A 23,488-nucleotide genomic window follows, 5' to 3' on the forward strand; every position below is an offset into this window, starting at 1 on the left:
GGTGCTTTGCTGCAGGAGGGACTTGTTCACTTCACAAAATAGATGGCGTTATGTGGATATATTGAAGCAACATCTCAAGACATCAGTCAGGAAGTTAAAGCTTGGTCGCAAATGGGTCTTCCAAATGGACAATGATCCCAAGCACACTTCCAAAGTTGTGGCAAAATGGCTTAAGGACAACCAAGTCAAGGTATTGGGAGTGGCCATCACGAAGCCCTGACCTCAATCCTATAGAAAATTTGTGGGCAGAACTGAAAAAGTGTGTGCGAGCAAGGAGGCCTACAAACCTGACTCAGTTACACCAGCTCTGTCAGGAGGAATGGGACAAAATGCACCCAACTTATTGTGGGAAGCTTGTGGAAGGCTACCCAAAACGTTTGACCCAAGTTAAACAATTTAAAGGCAATGCTGCCAAATACTAATTGAGTGTATGTAAACGTCTGACCCACTGCAAATGTGATGAAAGAAATAAAAGCTCAAATAAATCATTCTCTCTACTATTATTCTGACATTTTCATATTCTTAAAGTAAAGTGGTGATCCTAACTGACCTAAGACGGGGAATTTTTACTAGGATTAAATGTCAGGAATTGTGAAACTGAGTTTAAATATATTTGGCTAAGGTGTATGTAAACTTCCGACTTCAACTGTATTAGCTGATTTTGCTAGCATGTTATACAAGTAGATCTTTCTCTTCAGCCTTGTCCTATTCCTGACCAAAAGCCTTTGACTTGTCTGATAATCAATGTGATTTTGTTTCACTGAATCTGTCTGTATATTTGGTTAATTGATCTCTGGCTGGACAAGTGGAAGTGCTAGCTCATTTATTTGTTTTGTCATCTATCACTGATCAGAAACATTGAGCATGCAATAATGTAGCCTAAATCAACTGTATTATTGACGCAAGTAGTAGCCTTATATAGAGGCTATTTCCCTGTCGTCCCAATTCCACTGAAACCCCAAATCCTCACTCCTGTCTCGCATGAAAATTCCAAACTTTATTCTGTAATCCATAGGTTGCATGGTCAAAATAGCGCTATGACATTTCCCCTGCTTCTCTGCACTGTCTTGTATCGCTGCCCATATGAGAGCTTAGTTAGAGAATGTGTGATCAACAAACTGTATGAATGTCGATATGGATATATATTTTTTAAGAGTTGGTCCCCGTTAAGAGCTTGATATTTAAACAATTTCCTCTCTTCGTCTCCCTGTTATTCATGAGCTGATCTGCTATCTGCATAATCATCAACTCGATTTTGCCAAATCTGAGATATTCTGTCATTCGTTAGAGGTTATCTAGCAAGCTTAGCAACTTTGGTTATTTGTTTGTCTGCCGTTAATGAGTTTGTATGATTTGACAACGCATTAGCCTACTCGTGGTGCGTTCTGTGCGTCCTGAGCGCGCTCTGTGTCGAGGTAGCCTAGGCCTACTGCTGAAAATGCGCTGAATTAATTGAGGAACACCATCACGCTCCGAATTGATGAACATCCTGTTTCGTAATTCACAACAATGTCATTGGCGATCAAAGTTACACTCATGACCAAATATCAGTTTCACTTGCTGTGAAATGTTGATATAGAGGCGCAGCCAAGTCGGCAATGTGGCCCAGCGACAATCTTATTTTGGGAGAACCCTGGCATAGTGACCATTTCTTGGTTTTAAATTGGCACTTCCAATTTTTCTGGTATAAATATGAATTATTCCCAGGATAGGAACTTGGTTGATTTCCTGGAAAGTATTCATCCCAGTGTGTTTTGCAGGAGGTGAGTGTGCAGTTTGTGATCTTGGGTCTGCTGCATGTGTACCAGCGGATGATCGACCGCGAGGAGGACACATGTCTGTTTGTGACCCACCCCGGGGAGCTGGTGGGCCAGCTGGCTGTACTGACCGGCGAGCCCCTCATCTTCACTGTCCGAGCCCACCGAGACTGCAGCTTCCTCTCCATTTCCAAGACCCACTTCTACGAGTGAGGCACAGGGAATACACACTGTCGTGCACATGTATTTAATATGCATACATGCATGCACACTCCGACATTTACATGTGTGTGTGTGTGTCCCTCAGGATCATGCGTGCAGAACCCACAGTGGTGCTGAACGTAGCTCACACGGTCGTTCGGAGGATGTCTTCCTTCGTCAGGCAGATAGACTTTGCTCTGGACTGGATGGCTGTGGAGGCCGGCCGGGCAGTCTACAGGTAGGTAACCCCTCTGTCCACACCGATGTCTATCACGCTCAGTTCAGCTTTACTGCCTTCACTGATCTACAGTATTTCCATCTCATCTAGAGATGGTACATCTACAATGAAACCCCAAGCGTGATTAGTCTTAAACTGCGAGATTTCAAGATTTTAGGTCGTTTTTCTACTTACCCAGAGACAGACACACTCATTGATAGAGATTTATAGAGATAGCAGGGCATCTGTCCCATTATTGCGTCTGTTAGTGCACGGGCAGCGCCATTGAGCGCTAACTTCAATAATCTCCAAACGGCACCCGGAGACACAAAAATGGTTTCCATGAATTTGTCTGACTCTGGGTAAGTAGAAAAAAAGACTGAAATCACGCAATATCCCTTTTAACCTCAAACATGATAATGAAAGTCAAGACATTACTACAATCCAATTCGGAAGCTTGAATTTGTCTGGCTACAGTTGAAACAATTCTCTCTCTCAGACAAGGGGATAAGTCAGACAGCACCTTCATAGTTCTGAGTGGCCGTCTGCGCTCCGTCATCATGAAGGAGGACGGCAAGAAGGAGCTGACCGGAGAGTACGGCCGCGGTGACCTCATCGGCGTGGTAAGGGGTCAAATGTCAGGTGGCACAATGGGTAGAATAAACAATGCCAGGCTTTTAAAGAATTCATAGTTTTATTGATTGTAGATGTAAGCAAACCCATTTAGACACCGACACGGTTTTATGCAGGGTCATGAGTAAGCCCCACCATGACATGGCTATTCACAACATCTCAGAGCTGTGTGTGTGTGTGTTTTCTCTGCTGTCCAGAGAGGATTTAGCTCTGTTTGGTAACCCCTCTCCCTTTAATTCACTGCATCACGCTCCCATTGGCTGACGTGGATTTGCATTGCTGTGGCGATGCCTATGCTGCTAAGAATACCTGCCTGAGGCAAATGGTCCGATGCCATGGTTACCGGCTCCAGACGGTAGCCGTAGTTACGGTGTCCGTGAGGACAGAGTCAGGAGAGTGTGGAATGCGAGGATACAGAGTTAGACCATGTGTGTACCAGCAGCACAGTGTTATTACAGAGAGGGAGATCAATCGCTTTGATATGAAAGGTCACTGCCTGGCTGGCTTGTTGACGCTGATGAAAATGGACACGAGAATCACCGGGGCTTAAAAAGTCTGGCTCACCATGCTTTTCTTGATCCGTTCCTCTGATCACAAATTTTATCTTAAATAGTTATTTACGTTTTCTGCACCAGTGAGTGCTTTTTTTAAAACTAAATATGTTCCTATTTGTAGGGCTAAGATCACTTCAACTCCATATGAAAACAAGGAATGTGCAATGATTATTAAATCAATTGCATGAGTGTTACGGGGTAAGTTTGGTGCATAGTTCCTGTATAATGATTGAGGGATGATTCGCAGTGTTGACCAATGGGAGCCTGTGGTGGTTGTTGTGTCCAGGTGGAGGCCCTGACCCATCAGAACAGAGCGACCACGGTGCATGCAGTACGTGACTCAGAGCTGGCCAAACTACCAGAGGGAGCACTCAGCTACATTAAGAGGAAGTTCCCACAGGTATGTAGGTCAACTGGCTTCATAGACTTAGATAGACGACTCTAATACCCAAAAGCACGTTTTAACATTGGCAGCACCATTGAGAACTTTCACCATTTGTGTAGTTAACTGGGTGGGAAGGATCAGATCATTCCATCAAGGTCATCCGGAGGGATCAGCCAATGAATTGTGAGTAGGGCTGTTGCGGTGACCGTATTACCGCCACACCGGCGGTCACGAGTCATGAAGGCAGTCAAATTCCACGTGACCATTTAGTCACGGTAATTAGGCTTTTCCATGCTCTGATGCTGCTGATGGTCATTAGTAGCCTACAAAACTTGATAACTGCCTGGTACTCAGCACTCTATTGTCCCTCTAATCACTGACATCAATGCAAATAGTTCGAAAATCTAATCAAACACTTCATGAGCTCATGCTGCGCAACATTTCTATAGGCTATGCAGTTGGATGAGAAAACGGTCTGAGTGATGGCCTCTACTAAAAAGAGGAGGAGCCCATCAGCTTTCTATAGGCTAGGCCTACTATATTTATTTGTCAACTTTCCTAATATTAAGCATATTGTTTATCTTTACAACCGGAGTAGCCTTTTGTTAAGAAGCCTTTTTGACTTAGACTTGGCGCTCCAGTACCGCTTGACGTGCGATAACAGAGAGAACAGTCTATGACTAGGGTGGCTGGAGTCTTTGACAATTTTTAGGGCCTTTCTCTGACATCGCCTGGTATAGAAGTTCTGGATGGCAGGAAGCTTGGCCCCAGTGATGTACTGGGCCGTACTCACAACCCTCTGTTGTGCCTTGTGGTCTGAGACCGAGCAGTTGCCATACCAGACAGTGATGCAACCCGTCAGGATGCTCTCAATGGTGCAGCTGTGGAACCTTTTGAGGATCAGAGGACCCATGCCAAATCTTTTCAGTCTCCTGTGGGGGAATAAGCTTTGTCTTCACGACTGTCTTGGTGTGTTTGGACCATGACAGTTTGTTGGTGATGTGGACACCAAGGAACTTGAAGCTCTCAACCTACTCCACTACAGCCCCGTCGATGAGAATGGGAACGTGCTCGGGTCTCCTTTTCCTGTAGTCCACAATCATCTCCTTTGTCTTGATCACATTGAGGGAGCACCACACAGCCAGGTCTCTGACTATAGGCCGTCTTATCGTTCAGTGATCAGGCCTACCACTGTTGTGCAGACTTAAAATGTATTAAAAATCAAAACATATAGCCCATTTGTACAACAAGTTACATGAATAACTCTAAATGAAGAATATAGAGAATCTATTTCTTTAACCGCTCAACATAGAATAGCCGTATGTGCGCACTCCCTCATCGTTTGGAGAAAATATTGATATTTTATTCAGCTTTGTTCAATTGTATTCTTCATACTATAAAATAATGCCACGGAATTCTAAGCAAAACTTGTCTGCTTAATGAACTAGTGTAGCCCATAGCCATTTGGCATAGCCAGATCAGGACCAAACATAAGGACAACTTGGAGTATGCTATTCTGTTCTTCTGAAATGGAATACATTTTCTTCATATTATGCTTCTTTAGACCTGTCTAAAATAAATCATTGATTTATTGTGAAGGTTTAGGCTATATTACATGGATTTATTAGACTTGTTAAAATGTAGACGTTTCAAAGTTCTGCATCAGTGGCTCGTAAGCTATGTGTGGAAGCCAGGAGATGCTAAATGTGTTTGTTAATTAACGGTCAATTACCGTGAGGCCGACAGTTATTTGCTTGACAATCACCGGCTGACAAATCCGTGACCGCCACAGCCCTACATATGAGCAAACGTTCCATAACTGCAGGTGGCAGTAAATCGCCAACCTTGGGTTTTATACCTGTTCAAACAACCCACTCCAGGTGGCAGTATGCCCCCTTTCAGTTTGTTTACCAACTCATAGAAGTAGTGGAAGAAATGGACTACTTTAAAATAGAGATGGACTCTATGGTGCTGCCCGTGCTTTCACAGATGCCATGATGGGACAGATACAAAGATGAGAAGTCTAACTTGGTCTATGACTGGCTTTCAGTCACTCACTCACACACATGACAATCCTCCACACGCTGACGCTCTCTTTCTTGTGTTTTAGGTAGTCACGAGGTTGATCCACCTTCTTGGCCAGAAGATCCTTCAGCAGGTCAATGGCCCTCTGACCGGTGTGTAGGCGTGCGTGTGTGTTTACAGGCATCTTTTGTACACAGAAGGATCTAACGCCTCATTTACCTGCTATGTGTAATATGTCTTTATGATAATGTTGCTCTCTCCATCCATCGCTGTGTGTCTGTCCTCCTCCCAGCTCGGAGCCTGGCCCTGCACACCCCAGGCAGTAAGTGGGATGCAGGGAACCCGGCGTCCAACCTGTCCACTGTCACCGTGCTGCCTGTGTCTGAGGAGGTACCTCTCACAGCCTTCACACTGGAGCTGCAGCATGCACTCATCGCCATTGGTAACCACACACACATTCCACCTCTCTCTTCATCACGTCAGTTCAAGGCTGTCTAGACAGTGCAGTTCAGCAGTGCTGCCCTTCTATAGATTTCTCATCTATATAGATAGGGGGGGTTGACATTGTGTTTATGCCTGGGTGATCTTTCCTATGATTTAATATTCTGCCGAGGCTGAATAAATGATCTCCATTCATGGGGACCTTGAATTGGCCGTCCTCCCTCCTCAGTAGAATGAGCTGAATCTGTATCCCGGTGGCCAGGTCATCTCTTAGAACGCTTTAGGGACTGGGGAATGATATGAGTTAGTACAGTTGTACTATGACTGTCTTTATTCCTTGTGTCTTTTCATTTTGTATTATCTTTATCTTTAACTTCGTTGTTGGAAAAGGGCCCGTAAGTAAGCATTTCACTGTTAGTCGACACCTGTTGTCTACGAAGCACGTGACAAATACAATGTGATTTGATTTAGGTATGCCCTTTCCACAGACCTGACCTAAATTGTCGTTCTTCATAGGCCCCACACTTCTACTGACCAGCGACAGCATCAAGCAGCGCCTGGGAGCGGCCGCACTGGACAGGTGAGCTTGACTGAACGGGTTTGTGTGCATCTTGAACTACCCACATGCATTATAAAGGGTTCCTTTTATTTTTTAAAGAAGTAAATCATTGTCTCTCTCTCGCTTCACCCTCTTGTGTCTCGTCTGTCTCGTCTGTGTCAGTGTTCATGAGTATCGTCTGTCCAGTTGGCTGGGCCAGCAGGAGGACATCCACCGCATCGTGCTCTACCAGACAGACTACACCCTGACCCCCTGGACCCAGCGATGTATCCGCCAGGCTGACTGCATCATTATTGTGGGACTGGGGGAGCAAGACCCCGCTGTGGGGGAGGTACGGGGGGAACCAGGAGGGACTGGGGGCTCTGGGAGGGGAACTGATTTTAGGAAATTGAATTCTACTGAGCCATCCTATGAGTCTGTCACTTGTAACACATTTGGACTGTTACATTATTCTGTATGTGCTTCCACAGAGGGTGTAGACAGAGGGTGTAGACAGAAGGTGTAGCAATACGTTTGCGTGCAGCAATACGTTAGCGTGCATGACCACATCTACTAAATTTGCCTAGCCTGTGAATATCTTCAGGGGCAGCAAAAGCTTCAGAAGCAGAGGAAATAGTCCCCTCTCCTGCGGTGTGATCCTTAGTGCACACCGAGGCAAACAGTTGCAACCAAAACAAGAGTTTCTATTGGACAGATTCCGGTAGGTTGCTCACCGTTCTGTTTGACTGATGGACAAAACAGGGAGGGACCTCCCGTTTTTGTTGCAAAACTAGCATTAGGCTTTTGGAGAGGTTAGCTAGCTTAGCGTGTTAGCATGATGCTTAGAGGGAGGTTAGCTAGCTTAGCGTATTTCCATGGTGCTTGGGGAGAGGTTAGCTAGCTTAGCGTGTTAGCAGGCCACTGTGTTTGATGTGGGATTAGGGTCAGTGCAGATCCTTGGGTTCTTTAGTCATGTCTGGGGCTTGGTGGCAGGGTCGACCTCGCTGACCTCTTATCCCTGATATGATATCCATTTACTAAGATAAAGAGAGGAATACCAACCAGTCACAGACTCAAGTGGCTTGATACTATTGTGTAAGACACTCCTCTCCTCTCAGTATGCAGTACATGCCTGTTTAATTCTGGACAAACTATGTCCTACTTCTTCTTGGCCAACCTCTAGTTGACCCCTGGCCTTTGACCCTGTAGTTGGAGCGGATGCTGGAGGGCAGTGCGGTGAGGGCCCAGAAGCAGCTGGTGTTGTTACACAGGGAGGACGGCCCCCCGCCCCAGGGCACTGTGGAGTGGCTCAACATGAGGAGCTGGATCTCCAGACACCTGCACCTCTCCTGCCCACGCAGGGTCTTCTCCAAGAGAAGCCTGCCTAAACTGGTACACACACACACACCTGATCTGCCCAAACTGGTACACACACACACACACCTGATCTGCCCAAACTGGTACACACACACACACACCTGATCTTCCCAAACTGTTACACACACACACACCTGATCTGCCCAAACTGGTACACACACACACACACCTGATAAGGATGTGACAAATGGTACATTTTTTTCTTTAATGTTTAAACTGCCATTTTTAATCGGTTTTCCGTTAAAACAATAAGAAAATGTATAAAATTCCACGTGAATTCACAAGGCTGCTGCCAGCTACGGTTTGGGTCTCTTTCAGAAGGTTAAGCATTGCACCTGTACTATCATTACTGTACCTCAATTCCACCTTGCAAAGTTTCCATTTCCTTCTCATTTAACGTTCTCATTTCAATATTGCCATACAGGACTTCGCTGCCGTCGCTTGCCTTTCCTCTGCCATTTTTCCAACTGTTAACGATGATGTCATAGTGGTGAAGAGTCGACTCCAAAATAATTGATTTCCCGACTCCTTGCACGTCGACTCCCATTGAGTGTCAAGATTCGTTAACTCTAAGAATCGACTCCTAAGATTCTGAATTTTTGGAGACTGATTTGCTGCCGTATCTGCGCATGTGTATTGGCTCGCTTCGTGCTGTTCACGGAGTGGTAGCCAGGGCACCAAAACAGCGGAGAAGTTGAGCATCGCGCTTCTACGCTCTTAGTTGTTGCTGAGATGCTGTTTACTTTCTGCATCGACGTAGATTTTTTATTTTTTTTTACTACGTTTTTCGCTTAGGGATTCTTAACGTTAAGTATCCCAATTTTGTTTTAACATTTAAATGTTCACGCCCCTAACCCATAATTAAGGAAGGAGTTGCCTCACAACCCCACAGTTATTTCCAGTGTCCCACCATTTTAAGAAATAGTGTTTTAATATCTGCTGTGTATTGCTCTCCTCTCCAGATTGAGATGTATCAGCGTGTGTTCCAGAAGCCAGCTGACCGCCACTCAGACTTCTCCCGCCTGGCCAGGGTCCTGACCGGGAACGCCATCGCCCTCATACTGGGGGGAGGAGGGGCCAGGTACGCTCCAATGACCCCTGATCTCTGTCCTCTAGGTCACTGACATCACTCGGCCCCATGTATAGTCTTTTCTATGGAGCCGTCCTGTGTAGTGTAGGGGGGGGGGGTGTTGTCCTTCCTAATGCATGAAACACTCAAAGCAGACTTCCACTTTTCTGCCAAATGTAATATCTTGCTCATTTCATTTTCTCTTCTCCTGTCTTTCTCTCTCTTCTCCTTCCGTTTGTCCTGTGTTTGTGTTGTGTTCAGGAGATGTTTCAAGGTTGGTTCCTCTTGTCTCTCTCTCGCTCTTAACTCGTGCCTGTTAAATGCTTTGTACTAATAGTTGTCTTGTTTCCCCTTGGGGAATTCGGACTCACGTTAAGCACGCGTAAATGGAAGGTAATTTCCTTTTCATGCCCCTTTCTCTCTACGCTTATTCTGACCTTGAACTTCAGCATGAGAATAGCATGCTATTCACCCGCTATTCGTTTGGGGTGGAGGTCGTATAAATGAAGGTGTGTCTACAGATACGCCATATTCTGACCTTGACTTCATTCCCCTCCTAAAGGAGGAAACCATGAATAAGTTTCAGCGAACTTACCGGTTCCAAGTGGGAAAAGCATCTGCTTTATTTTTCCCGATTTTAGAATCTCAATGCACTGTAATTTAGACATTTATAAGAGCTGGGTAAATTAGTAATCTGTTTGGAGATTGTAAATACACGAAGCAATTGTTTTAGATAATTTTCCCTTATGATCCCTGAAGACGAAGGTGAAACCATACCAGCAAACTGACAAGCATATCAACGTGACATGTATTGCGGCCCCTTTTCCACAGTGAAATAGGCTATAAATAGCTGTGCCGTTATGCAGAATTTTTATTGTATGCCCTTATAATTTGCAGGGATAAAATCTGTTTTCTTTGACCATTTCTAGCAAGTTAAAGCCACTATCGGGAGCCACCGTCCGTAATTCCCACATACATTTATAACTGTCACTTTAGTGTTTCCTTCAATTTGTACCGTACATCTTGCATCATTCCATTCCAATGTACCTTTCTTTCCTCTGTCACGTCCGTGTAGTTGTTCCTGAGAGTCGCTAGCATTAGTGGATCATATTAGGCTAACGTTGTGAGATAATATGGGACATGTAGCCTGTTTGAATCGTTATGGAACTCAGACCCCACGTAGCAGGTTAAACCTGGAGCCTGGCGCATGGTTCATGATGACCGGACCATTGTCATACAGTTCCATGATTAGGGTAGATTTATAGAACTATTGTTCAACCCATATTGTACACTTTTTAAAGTTTTTTTTCTCCCTTCCAATATTTCATGCATTGATCTTGAATATGGCAACTTTCAGGTTGAAGCAAACCACTGTATTTTTGATTCCTCAATATATTTTGTGCGTAAAGGCTCTTAACTCAGTTTTTTTATGATTCATCAATACTTTCCTAACCCTAAAATGTGCCTAAGTAATCTCCCAGATCAGAGTATTTTTAAATCTACCAGTTGGTGCTGAAACGGAGACAAATATACATACATTTAGATGGCTTTCTTTTATTGATCCCTATATTCTGAACCCGTTCTCTCAATGTCTTCTAGTGAGTCTGTCAACAACACTTTATGAAAGGTACAGTACACCGTATTTAAAGGGATCGCTTAAGATAAATGCACTGAAAACCCTATTGAATGCAAACTCCACGAGCAAATGTGTTGTCCAGTAAGTGGGAGGATTTTCAGTGGTTGAATTAAATGTATTCAGTGGTTGAATTAAATGTATTCAGTGGTTGAATTAAATGTATTCAGTGGTTGAATTAAATGTATTCAGTGGTTGAATTAAATGTATTCAGCGTGCGCAAGGGAGCCACGCCTGCAAAGCCCGTTACATACCTGCATAAGGTAAGCCTGAATACCAACTACTGAGAAGTGCGTAGGATAAGGCGTACATTTTGGGTCCCTTGTGAATTGTTGTGGTACTGGTGTTGACATACTGTATGTGGTAGTGTTAAACAAGTTGGCTACTTGGCAGTTACAATCCCTAACAGTACATGGAGATGTATGTATGTTGTGTGAAACCATTTCCAAGAACCTGCAATGCAATCTGTTAGTACACCTGCCAAATACAGGGAACACTGCAGAGACTGGTTAGTCATCAGAACCACAAACATGACGATGAAAGCCAAGACATTACCTCAATCTACATTCCTATACGTTTTAATGAGGGAGCTTGTGTGTGTGGAGTCGTTAGCATATTTCAAATGTCTGAGTCTCTCGCTCCTCTTGTCTCCCTCGTCCTCTCTCAGGGGCTGTTCTCAGGTGGGTATCATGCATGCTCTGAGTGAGGCAGGGATCCCCGTGGACCTGGTGGGAGGTGTCTCCATCGGCTCCCTGATGGGGGCGCTGTACGCAGAGGACCGCAGTCACTGCCGCATGAGGATGAGGGCACGAGAGTGGGCTATGGTGAGAGGAATTCACCACGGCTAGTCTCTTTCGCAACGCATCTTTCCACGATTCCTCGCGTCCTCTGTCATTTTACGTTGACGTTTTAGTCATTTAGTAGACGCTCTGATCCAAAGGGCACGCTCTGATTGTTAAAGGGCACATCAACTGATTTTTTTTTTTTTTTTTTCGTCTCCGGGATTCGAACCAGAAACCTTTTGGTTACTGGCCAAACGCTCCTAACCGCTAGGCTACCTGCCGCCCCACCTGTCCTCACCGCTTTCTCAAAATGCATTAGGAGGAACAAGTCTAAGGGGAAGGACATTGTATCATTTTGTCCAAAATGCCTTGAGAAGGAGGCAAGGAGAGAGGATGCGAGGAATATTAACTTGATCTTCACTCAACCTTCAAGTGTCATATTGGCAAGTGTTTAAATGTTGTCCAGGCCGGTCAACCTTGAAGAAACAACATTATTTTGACCTCAATGGGACAACTTAGTCAAATAAAGGTGGAAATAAACATGTTCTCATGGATTTGTTGGGTGTCTTCTTGGTGGTGTATTGCAGGGAATGACGTTGGTGTTCAAGAAGGTGTTGGACCTGACCTACCCCATCACTTCTATGTTCTCTGGCGCTGCCTTCAACTCCAGCATTTACACGGTGTTCAAGGGCAAGCAGATAGAGGTGAGGAACACTCGCAGCGCAGTTGGAGTTAGACGGTCTTGCGACTCTCTTGTAAAAGGCATTTTTCATCATAATGTGATCACCTGTGTAAACAAAGAGTAGATTAAATACATAAAAAATTGCCTGTCGTACACGGCCTGAAAGATTTAACTTATTATACTAATTTGAAAAGGAGCCTGCTTTGAAACGCGTTAGCAATAAATATAATTGAAGGGAATTAAGCCTCCGCCCTGAACCTTCTTTCACAGTTGCAATATTAACATAACCATTTTATGACTAGTGGTGCTGTTGTTTGTTCAGGATCTGTGGATCCCCTATTTCAACATCACCACTGACATCACTGCCTCCACCATGAGAGTGCACACTGACGGTTAGGCCTCAAGTCTCTCTCTATACCTCTCTCTACCGCTCTCTACCCCTCTCTACCTCTCCCTCTCGCTCTCTACCTCTCCCTCTCGCTCTCTACCTCTCCCTCTCGCTCTCTACCTCTCTCACTCGCTCTCTACCGCTCTCACTCTCTACTGCTCTCACTCTCTACCTCTCGCTCCCTACCTCTCTCACTCGCTCTCTACCTCTCTCACTCGCTCTCTACCTCTCTCACTCGCTCTCTACCTCTCTCACTCGCTCTCTACCTCACTCACTCGCTCTCTACCTCTCGCTCTCTACCTCTCGCTCTCTACCTCTCTCACTCGCTCTCTACCTCTCTCGCTCTCTACCTCTCTCGCTCTCTACCTCTCTCGCTCTCTACCTCTCGCTCTCTACCTCTCTCACTCGCTCTCTACCGCTCTCACTCTCTACCTCTCGCTCTCTACCTCTCTCACTCGCTCTCTACCTCTCTCACTCTCTACCTCTCGCTCTCTACCGCTCTCACTCTCTACTGCTCTCACTCTCTACCTCTCGCTCCCTACCTCTCTCACTCGCTCTCTACCTCTCTCACTCGCTCTCTACCTCTCTCACTCGCTCTCTACCTCTCTCACTCGCTCTCTACCTCTCTCACTCGCTCTCTACCTCACTCACTCGCTCTCTACCTCTCGCTCTCTACCTCTCGCTCTCTACCTCTCTCACTCGCTCTCTACCGCTCTCACTCTCTACCTCTCGCTCTCTACCTCTCTCACTCGCTCTCTACCTCTCTCACTCTCTACCTCTCGCTCTCTACCTCTCTCACTCTCTATCTCTCTCGCTCTCTACCTCTCTCACTCTCTACCTCTCGCTCTCTACCTCTCTCACTCGCTCTCTACCTCTCTCACTCGCTCTCTACCTCTCTCACTCGCTCTCTACCTCTCTCACTCGCTCTCTACCGCTCTCACTCTCTACCGCTCTCACTCTCTACCTCTCACTCTACCTCTCTCTCGCTCTCTACCTCTCTCTCTCTAACCCTCTTTCCTTCTCTGTTTTAACTGATTGAATTGTGAAGAAGGCTGTTCCTCTTATATCTGCCTCCATGTGTTTAATTGTCCCTCTCTCAGGCTCTCTGTGGAGGTATGTGCGTGCCAGCATGTCTCTCTCTGGCTACCTGCCCCCTCTATGTGACCCTAAAGACGGACACCTACTGATGGACGGAGGCTATATCAACAACCTACCAGGTCAGCAACACACACACACACACACACACACACACACACACACACACACACACTGCAGTGGCAAGATAAGACAAGGTGGGGATAGGCATAGGTGTCACAGTACACAGAGTACTTCTCTCCTGCTCAGCGATGTACCACTAATAATTATTATTTGGTGGGTGCTTCTATTTGTCCGTTGTACATGTCCAAGTGTGTAAAAAGTGAAACTCCTCAATGTTCATTGTTACTCTAAGCCCTAAACCTGCTTCTCTGCCCCTCTCCCAGCGGACGTGGCTCGCTCCATGGGTGCCAAGGTGGTGATCGCCATAGACGTGGGCAGCCAGGACGAGACCAACCTCACCAACTACGGCGACTCGCTCTCCGGCTGGTGGCTGCTATGGAAACGCCTCAACCCACTGGCAGAGAAAGTCAAGGTGAGCCTCTCTCACAGCACTGTACAGGACTACAGCCACAGCTGCTGTGTAAGGATTAGGGTGCCATTTTGGTCACAATAGACACTGGAGGTATGTGCACAGTTGTCACCCTGCTGTGCTAAGTGTTGTGGCATTTGACCCTTGACCCCTGTAGGTGTTGAACATGGCAGAGATTCAGACGCGGCTGGCATACGTGTGCTGTGTGCGTCAGCTGGAGTCGGTGAAGAGCAGTGACTACTGCGAGTACATCAGGCCTCCCATAGACCGCTACCGCACACTGGAGTTTGGCAAGTTTGACGAGATCGCTGTGAGTCTCTCTCTGTCTTTGACCTGGGCAGTCAGTCTGTTATTCTCTCTGTCTTTGACCTGGGCAGTCAGTCTGTTATTCTCTCTGTCTTTGACCTGGGCAGTCAGTCTGTTATTCTCTCTGTCTTTGACCTGGGCAGTCAGTCTGTTATTCTCTCTGTCTTTGACCTGGGCAGTCAGTCTGTTATTCTCGCTCTCCAATGACCCCCTCTTACTCTAGACCTCACCTCTTCCCACATCACTATTTCTCTCATGCCTCCATCTTCAGTCAAAAGTGTGAGAAGGTTTTGAAGGATTGCATGAGATCCCCCCCCCCATTTAGCTCCATTACATTCAGCCTTGTGTGTGTGTATTGTGTTTGTGTGTGCTGCAGGAGGTGGGCTACCAGCACGGCAAGACGGTGTTTGACGTGTGGAGCCGCAGTGGAGTGGTGGAGAAGATGCTGAAGGACCGCCACCAGGAAGAGTTTCACAACACGCACAGCAACAACAACGTGAGGGTCAGGGAGTGACTAGATCATCAAATGTTTAAATGTTCAGGAGAGAATTCCAGGACCACGGAGCTGAGTAACTAAAACGATTTCTCCCATGACCTGTTCTAATTCTTGGTACTGTTAAAAGCAAATGAGAATGGGACCGTAATTGATATTTAGTTACTGACCTGATTTAAAAAAGAACAGAGATAGATAGTGGCATTTTACCCAATGTGGCCTTATAAATCAGTGTATACCAGTGTTTAAGCCTACTCGAGGTCAATGATGACCAGTCAACGGCGCTGTAGAGACCACAATGATGTGGTAGACGTTTTTGATTGGTAATGAACCTGAGGGCCGCATGATATGCTGAGTCAAGTGCTCTCAGGGTAGTGGTTGAGGCCTGCATATATACAGTGCATTCGGAAAGTTTTCAGACCCATTGGCTTTTTCCACATTTTGTTACATTACAGCCTTATTCTAAAATTGATGAAATAGTTTTGGTTCATCATCAATCTACGCACAATACCCCATAATGACAAAGCAAAAACAGTTTTTTAGATTTTTTTTTCAAATGTATAAAAAAAATATAATTACATCAAGTATTCAGACCTTTTTCTCAGTATTTTGTTGAAGCACCTTTGGCAGCGATTACAGCCTCAAGTCTTCTTGAGTATGACGCTACAAGCTTGGCACACCTGTATTTGGGCAGTTTCTCCCATTTTCTCTACAGATCTTCTCAAGCTCTGTCAGGTTGGATGGGGAGCATCGCTGCACAGCTATTTTCAGGTCTCTCCAGAGATGTTCGATCGGGTTCAAGTCCGGGCTCTGGCTGGGCCACTCAAGGACATTCAGAGACATTCAAAGGCCTGACTGGTGGAGTGCTGCAGAGATGGCTGTCCTTCTGGAAGGTTCTCCCATCTCCACAGAGGAACTCTGGAGCTCTGTCAGATTGACCATCAGGTTCTTGGTCACCTCTCTGACCAACTCCTTCTCCCCCAATTGCTCAGTGTGGCCAGGCGGCCAGCTCTAGGAAGAGTTTTGGTGGTTCCAAACTTCTTCCATTTAAGAATGATGGAGGCCACTGTGTTCTTGGGGACCTTCAATGCTGCAGAAATGTTTTGGCACTCTTCACCAGATCTGTGCCTTGACACAATCCTGTCTCGGAGCTCTACGGACATTTCCTTCAACCTCATGGCTTGGTTTTTGTTCTGGCATGCACTGTCAACCTTGGGACCTTATATAGACAGATGTGTGCCCTTCCAAATCATGTCCAACCAATTGAATTTACCACAAGTGGACTGCAATCAAGTTGTAAAAACATCTCAAGGATGATCTGCGGAAACAGGATGCTCCTGAGCTCAATTTTGAGTCTGATAGCAAAGGGTCTGAATACTTAAGTAAAGAAGGTATTTCTGATTTTTGCTTTGTCATTATGGGGTATTATGTGTAGATTGAGGATTTTTTTTATTTAATCCATTGTAGAATTAGGCTGTAACGTAACAAAATGTGGAAAAAGTCAAGGGGGCTGAATACTTTCCAAATGCACTCTGGAACTGGCGCAGCGGTCTAAGGCACTGCATCTCAGTGCTAGAGGCGTCACTACAGACCCTGGTTCGAGGGCGGCGCACAATTTTGCCAGCGTCGTCCGGGTTAGGATTTGGGCGGGGTAGGCCGCCATTGTAAATAAGAATTTGTTCTTAACTGAATTTCCTAGTTAAATAAAGGTTCAATTATATCTAAAGCCACCAGTAATGTACATCGTACCAGCTCCTTCCTGGCCTCCAGAGAAAAACAAGCCTTATGCCGGTAATAATAATACCATGCATTTTGTTTTACCCGAATTCAGAACCAGCTTCAAATCATACAGTTTCTGTTGTATGGTGTTAAGTGCTCTTTGGGCATTTTCAAAAGCTGAAGATAAACTACTACCACTTGAATAAAGAACATATTTATCTGCATAAAAATGTACATCCGCTATTTCAATATGATCCCCAATGTTGTTGATATACAAAATGAACAACAGTGGGCCCAAAATAGAACCTTGCGGAACACCTAAGTACAACTCTGTAGACTCAGATTTGAAACAACCCACCATTACACATTGTGTACGATTTGATAGGTAATTTATAAACCAATCTAGAGCATGACCAGTAATTAACAGGGGCTCATGTAGACCTTTAACCTTTTCAAATAAAGTTCTGATTTAAGGCTTTCAGAATAGAGGTTCTCTCAGTTACAATCTGTGTATCTTTTTTGCACTCCAAACCTTTCGCTACTTGCCAAAATGTGGCGGGATTATTAAAATTATCCGAAGTAGATTTAAGGTAGTGGTCTACTTTCAGTTTTCGGGTCATAGCCACACCCAGATTTCGAAGACGTTTAAAAGCTATCCAATCATCCGCCGAACCAGGCCCTCTTGCTTTAGCCCACATAGCATTTCGTTCCCTTATGATTTTAGTAAGTTCATCAGTAAACCAAGGGTTCTCTCTGCCCGTAATCCTGAATTTTTTTAAGGGGCCTATTGCATACATCCTGGAATACGTTGTGGAAGTAAGAAAAGGCTAATTCAACATTGGGGATTAATTCTATTCCATTCAATGCTAAATACAAATGTAAAAAACCTTGAATATCAAACCGCTTCCAGTTTCTTTTCGTAACGACACGTGGAGAACGCTTAGGAATTTTACCATCTCTCACACAGGCAATAGCACAGTGATCACTTATGTCATTTGCAAAATAAATCACAAATCAAATAGTCCAACAGCAGATCAGTAAACAGTTTGCGATGTAGGTGAGCAAAGCTCCGGGGAGAGAGAGAGAGAGTGGCAGGGGCAACTGTACCAGACTGAGAGAGACAGACCAGGGCAGGCGGGAAGCAGTGCAGCAGGTAACAGGAGGAGGTTGAAGAGGTCCTCAACTAGGCAGACATCCAGGGCAACAATAGATAATAAAATAACCGTTGGTCGAAAAAACAAAACCATGACGGTGATACAATCGCTAACCAGAACAGTAATAAAATTACTAAAATCCAGACCAGAATGGATGGTCATGACTAGATAATGTACAAATGTGTATTTTAATGCTATTATTCTGAATTATTTCTGTATGAGGCCTCTAGTGAATGATTCCTGTGTGCTGTCTGTCCTATGTGTTCTGCAGGGACCTGTGACCTGTCCCAATGCGTCCTTCACTGACCTGGCAGAGATCGTGTCCCGCATCGAGCTGGCCAAACCAGCTCTGGTCGACGGTGAGACTGGCAGATTATCTGATCTGCACATAGAGCAGCAGAGTGCTATGGAGGTCAAACAGGCATTATAAGTTGTAGGCCTATCACAACAAGACACATGACCTCTGGGACCCCAGATATTTGGCAACAAGAGAGGGGAAAAGCTGTAACTGTTATTTTAACTGTAAAATGTCTTTTTTTATTGTAAGCTGGGAAGAGCCTGCCAGCCAATAGCTAGCTAGCTGTTGACCTTCCTGTTACCATCACAGCTGGAGTAATTGAATATTTATGTTTTTAATACCGCTCTGCTAGCTTTTCACCCCCCTCCCCTCTCTTTCATGGGTTTGGCACTCTGCCTCCTGCTGTCCTGGAGAAGATAAGCTTATTTTCTATCTTGTCTTTCTCCTTGCTTGTTGTTGACTATTGTTTGGGCTCTGTGAATGCCGCCACACTCACTTAGCAGATACATTTGTTTCGGTTAAATGATGATTAATATGCAGCTATGACAGTTCCTGTACACACCCCTCCTTCCTCTCATCACCCCTGTCCACTCTCTTCTTCACTACCTTTCTCTTTATGCACCTTTCCATCTCTCTCTTTCCACCCCGCCACGCTTCTCTCTCCATTACCCTTTCCCTATCTCAGAGGAGTCCGACTACCCCACAGACTATGAGGAGGAGGCAGTAGAGAGTGCCTACTCAGACTTTGAGCTGTCCAATCACTACAGCGAACACACCACTGAGGGGGAGGAGACTGCGGACACGGTGGGGTGAAGCGTTTACATTTTGAGTCATTTAGCAGACGCTATTATCCAGAGTGACTTATAGTTTACAGTCATATGTTTTTGTCCTTTTTTGTACTAGTTCCCCGTGGGACTGGAACCCACAGCATGGAGTTGCAAGCACCATGCTCTACCAACTGAGACAGACATTGTTGAATGTTGATTATTTTTCTTAACTCGATATTGCATGACAGTGTAAAATAAGAGGACATTTTAGGACTTGGGGCGTCTTGTCATTTTCTCTCTCCTTTTTGAGACTTTTAAGCCTGAGATTAGCCTAATGACATATCAGCTAATCACTGTGTCCTCCTCATGCTCAGGATGAAGAGCTGCTGGACATGGGGAGAAGACGTCGCCCTCCTCCCCCGGGCTCTAGCGGCGTGAGCCCCCTCTCCTCCCCCCACCCCGCGCCTACAGCCCCACCCCTTGGACGAAACTGAGGAGAAGCCCACCGCTGAGCAAAGACCATGCCAAGAGTCACTGAACCCAAAGTCTGGAAGCTCAAGGAACTGACTTTGGCTGTCTGTTCCTCCAGCACTAGTGCTAACACAGTGCCTTACAGACCCACAACAAATACAGGACCAACTATTTTTAAGAGTCAATGCATAATCATATTCCTGTCTGAGTCTGTCTGACTAGCCACCTGGAGATGGTGGAGGTTGATTCACTATTTGTGTCCCGTGTTCTTCCCTCTTAATATAAATCATTCTAGTTTAATGGGACACAAGCTGGGCGGTGGTAAAGATGTGGCGATCTCTTCTGAAATGGCTGCCTACTGATGTTTGGAGCTCACAGCTTCTGTACGCCTCCCGTCAGCCTCAGTGTCTGAGGTCCTAGATTGCGATGAAACGAGAAAGGAGGAGACATCCTTTCCGGTCGCGGGTATGGGCGCAGTTCGGCGGCAATTGGACATGCACAGTGTGACGGGAATGGACACATAGAAGAAGCACCGGTAGCATCAGTTTATTCTTCTCCTCTGTTTTCTGGCTTCAATCAATTAGATGAAGGGGTGGTTAAATGCAAACTACACTGTTAATGCTATATAGCATTTATATATGTACAGGCACATTTAAGACAGCTGGACAATTCACCAGTGTAACACACAGTTGATTTGCCTAATGAATTATTAACCTTTACTTACTTCTACAGCTAACTTTATAGATGTACTGGCACAACATTAAGCAAATCAATGCAATGTATTATTTATTTTTTTACGTGTCTTTATCTGTGCAGTGCCTTTAACCCAGCTGATACTGACGCTAGAACCACCGGTAGCCTTTCATTGTGTTGTAGATCTTGAAAAGTCCCTTTTGGTACAGTCCCCTGAGGTAAGGCTGCGTCCTAAATGGCACCCTATTCCTTTTACAGTGTACTACTTTAGACCAGGGCCCGTAGGGCTCGGATCAGAGGTAATGCGTTATATAGGGGATAGGATGCCACTTGGGAGTCAACCAGTCTAAATGCAGAAGAGACACTGTGTGTCAGTGTATGTGTGTGTGTGTGAGCATGTCAGTAACAGGAGGCTGTTTATAAAATGCATGCATATGTTCAGTGAATGGAATGAAGCTTTTTGTGAACCCTTACGGAACTAAACTGGCCAACTTGACCTTTTAACACATTTCAAGCTATTTAATTGTGCCTTTGGTGACTGACAATCACATGCTGATTAGTTAAACTTGAATGTTGAGCACAGTTTGCCAATGACCCTGTAAAACAATGAAGGACTCGTGTACTATTTAGGCGTTGCTTGTGTGTGAATGTTATTTGTACCACATAATTGATGTTTTTGATAATCCATTGTATAACACTACTCACTAATAATAAACACTATTGGTTAGCTGAGTCTCTTTACATTGGTGTTTGTGTCTATTTCCCCAGCTTTGATTAAGGAGGAGGTTTGTTTAAAGGCTGAATGCAGCTGTTTTTTATCGCTATCAAATCATTTCTGGGTAACAATTAAGTGCCTTACTGCGGTTGTTTTCAATTCAAATGGTCAAAAAGAAACAAGAGCTTTTTAGCAAGATCAATTTTTCAATCATTTTTCTAGGACTCTGGGAGTGGGGAGGGGAAAACTATCTTTTAAAGCCGCAATATGTAACTTTTTTGGAAACCCAAACAAATTCACATATGTGTGTTAGACTTGCTTTAAATGAGTATAATATATCTAAGAAGCGGTAGATTTGTTCTATGTGAGCTATTTCTAGGCATCCTGTTCTTAAGTTTTGTTTTTGTGTCTTACTTTCGGTTTTGTACACCAGCATCAAACAGCTGAAAATACAATATTTTTGGTTATAGTAAAGATATTTCATAGTGGTTTAGATGGTACAATGATTCTCTACCTGCTTGTTTTGTCACGAACTACACTGAACAAAAATATAAACGCAACATGCAACAATTTCAAAGATTTTACCGAGTTACAATTCATAAGGAAATCGTTCATTGAAATGCATTCATTAGGCCCTAATCTATGGATTTCACATGACTGAGAATCTGTTGGTCACAGATACAGGACATGCTCATTGAACATCTCATTCCAAAATCATGGGTATTAATATGGAGTTGGTCCCCCCTTTAATGCTATAACTGTTATAGCAGCCTCCACTCTTCTGGGAAGGCTTTCCACCAGATGTTGAAACATTTCTGCAGGGACTTGCTTCCACTCAGCCATAAGAGCATTAGTGAGATTGTTCACTGATGTGGGGCGATTAGGCTTGGCACGTAGTTGGAGTTCCAATTCACCCAAAAGGTTTGATGGGGTTGAGGTCAGGGCTCTGTGAAGGCCAGTCAAGTTCTTCCACACTGATCTCGACAAACCATTTCTGTATGGTCCTCGACTTGTGCACGGGGGTATTGTCATGCTGAAACAGGAAAGGGCCTTCCCCAAACTGTTGCCAAGTTGGAAGCACAGAACTGCTAGAATGTCAATGTATGCTGTAGCGTTAATATTTCCCTTCACTGGAACTAGGGGGCCTAGCTCAAACCGCACCAGACCATTATTCCTCCTCCACCAAACTTTACAGTTGGCACTATGTATTCGTGCGGGTAGTGTTCTGGCATCCGCCAAATCCAGATTCGTCCATCGGACTGCCAGATGGTGAAGTGTGATTCATCACTCCAGAGAACGCGTTCATCACTCCAGAGAACGCTTGTGTGCGGCTGCTTGGCCATGGAAACCCATTTCATGAAGCTCCCGATGAACAGTTATTGTGCTGACTTTGCTTCCAGAGGCAGTTTGTAACTCGGTAGGGAGTGTTGCAGACGATTTGTACGCACTACACCCTTCAGCACTCGGTGGTCCCGTTATTGTGTGGCCTACCACTTCGCTGCTGAGCCATTGTTGCTCCTAAACTTCTTTACTTTACAATAATAGCACTTACAGTTGACCAGGGCAGCTCTAGCAGGGCAGAAATTTACAAACTGATTTGTTGGAAAGGTGGCATCCTATGACGGTGCCTCATTGAAAATCACTGAGCTCTTCAGTAAGGCCATTCTACTGTCAATGTTTGTCTATGGAGATTGCATGGCTGTGTGTCGGTTTTATACATCTGTCAGGAACAGGTGAGACTGAAATAGCCGAATCCACTAATTTGAAGGGGTGTCCACATACTTTTGTATATATAGTGTAAAAACAAAAAAACAAGGGGCGTGGATCAGAAAACCAGTCAGTATCTGGTGTGACCACCATTTGCCTCATGCAGCGCAACACATCTTCTTTACATAGATTTGATCAGGCTGATGATTGTGGCCTGTGGAATGTTGTCCCACTCCTCTTCAATGGCTGTGTGAAGTTGGTGGATATTGGCAGAACTGGAACACGCTGTCGTACACATCGATCCAGGGCATCTCAAACATGCTCAATGGGTGACATGTCTGGTGAGTATGCAGGCCATGGAAGAACTGGGACCTTTTCATCTTCCAGGAATTGTGTACAGATCCTTCCGACATGGGGCCGTGCATTATCATGCTGAAACATGAGGTGATGTTGGTGGATCAATAAAACGACAATGATCTCGTCACGGTATCTCTGTGCATTCAAATTGTCATCGATAAAATGCAGTTGTGTTCGATGTCTGTAGTTTATTGAGATTGGGCACTGATGAGATTGGGCACTGATGTGGGGCGATTAGGCTTGGCACGTAGTTGGAGTTCCAATTCACCCAAAAGGTTTGATGGGGTTGAGGTCAGGGCTCTGTGAAGGCCAGTCAAGTTCTGTGCATCTCTGTGCATTCAAATTGTCATCGATAAAATGCAGTTGTGTTCGATGTCTGTAGTTTATTGAGATTGGGCACTGATGAGATTGGGCAGGTTTATGCAGGTTGGGCAGGTTTATGGGCAGGTTTATGCCTGCCCATAACATAACCTCACCACCACCATGGGGCACTCTGTTC

General features: G+C 45.0%; 1 protein-coding gene across 3 annotated transcripts in view; it reads left to right on the plus strand.

Moving 5' to 3' along the window:
• Positions 1-20,951, plus strand: part of LOC120021191 (patatin-like phospholipase domain-containing protein 7) — a 41,680-nt gene extending 20,729 nt beyond the window's left edge. For 2 of the 3 annotated variants that reach the window (XM_038964835.1, XM_038964836.1), the window contains exons 16-35: positions 1,761-1,966; positions 2,065-2,196; positions 2,675-2,798; positions 3,649-3,762; positions 5,858-5,924; positions 6,065-6,214; positions 6,730-6,793; positions 6,935-7,103; positions 7,961-8,143; positions 9,091-9,209; positions 11,498-11,654; positions 12,200-12,316; positions 12,617-12,686; positions 13,783-13,899; positions 14,164-14,312; positions 14,467-14,619; positions 14,992-15,111; positions 18,253-18,340; positions 18,965-19,083; positions 19,421-20,951. In XM_038964835.1, the coding sequence (XP_038820763.1) occupies positions 1,761-1,966; positions 2,065-2,196; positions 2,675-2,798; positions 3,649-3,762; positions 5,858-5,924; positions 6,065-6,214; positions 6,730-6,793; positions 6,935-7,103; positions 7,961-8,143; positions 9,091-9,209; positions 11,498-11,654; positions 12,200-12,316; positions 12,617-12,686; positions 13,783-13,899; positions 14,164-14,312; positions 14,467-14,619; positions 14,992-15,111; positions 18,253-18,340; positions 18,965-19,083; positions 19,421-19,540 (2,538 nt within the window). In that variant the 3' untranslated portion in view covers positions 19,541-20,951. Of the gene's footprint in view, positions 1-1,760; positions 1,967-2,064; positions 2,197-2,674; positions 2,799-3,648; positions 3,763-5,857; positions 5,925-6,064; positions 6,215-6,729; positions 6,794-6,934; positions 7,104-7,960; positions 8,144-9,090; positions 9,210-11,497; positions 11,655-12,199; positions 12,317-12,616; positions 12,687-13,782; positions 13,900-14,163; positions 14,313-14,466; positions 14,620-14,991; positions 15,112-18,252; positions 18,341-18,631; positions 19,084-19,420 lie in introns of those variants that run through there. The other variant, XM_038964837.1, reaches the window with a different exon arrangement.
• Positions 20,952-23,488: the final 2,537 nt, after the last annotated feature.

Source organism: Salvelinus namaycush, chromosome 26 (genome assembly GCF_016432855.1).
Source record: "Salvelinus namaycush isolate Seneca chromosome 26, SaNama_1.0, whole genome shotgun sequence".
Taxonomy (NCBI): domain Eukaryota; kingdom Metazoa; phylum Chordata; class Actinopteri; order Salmoniformes; family Salmonidae; genus Salvelinus; species Salvelinus namaycush.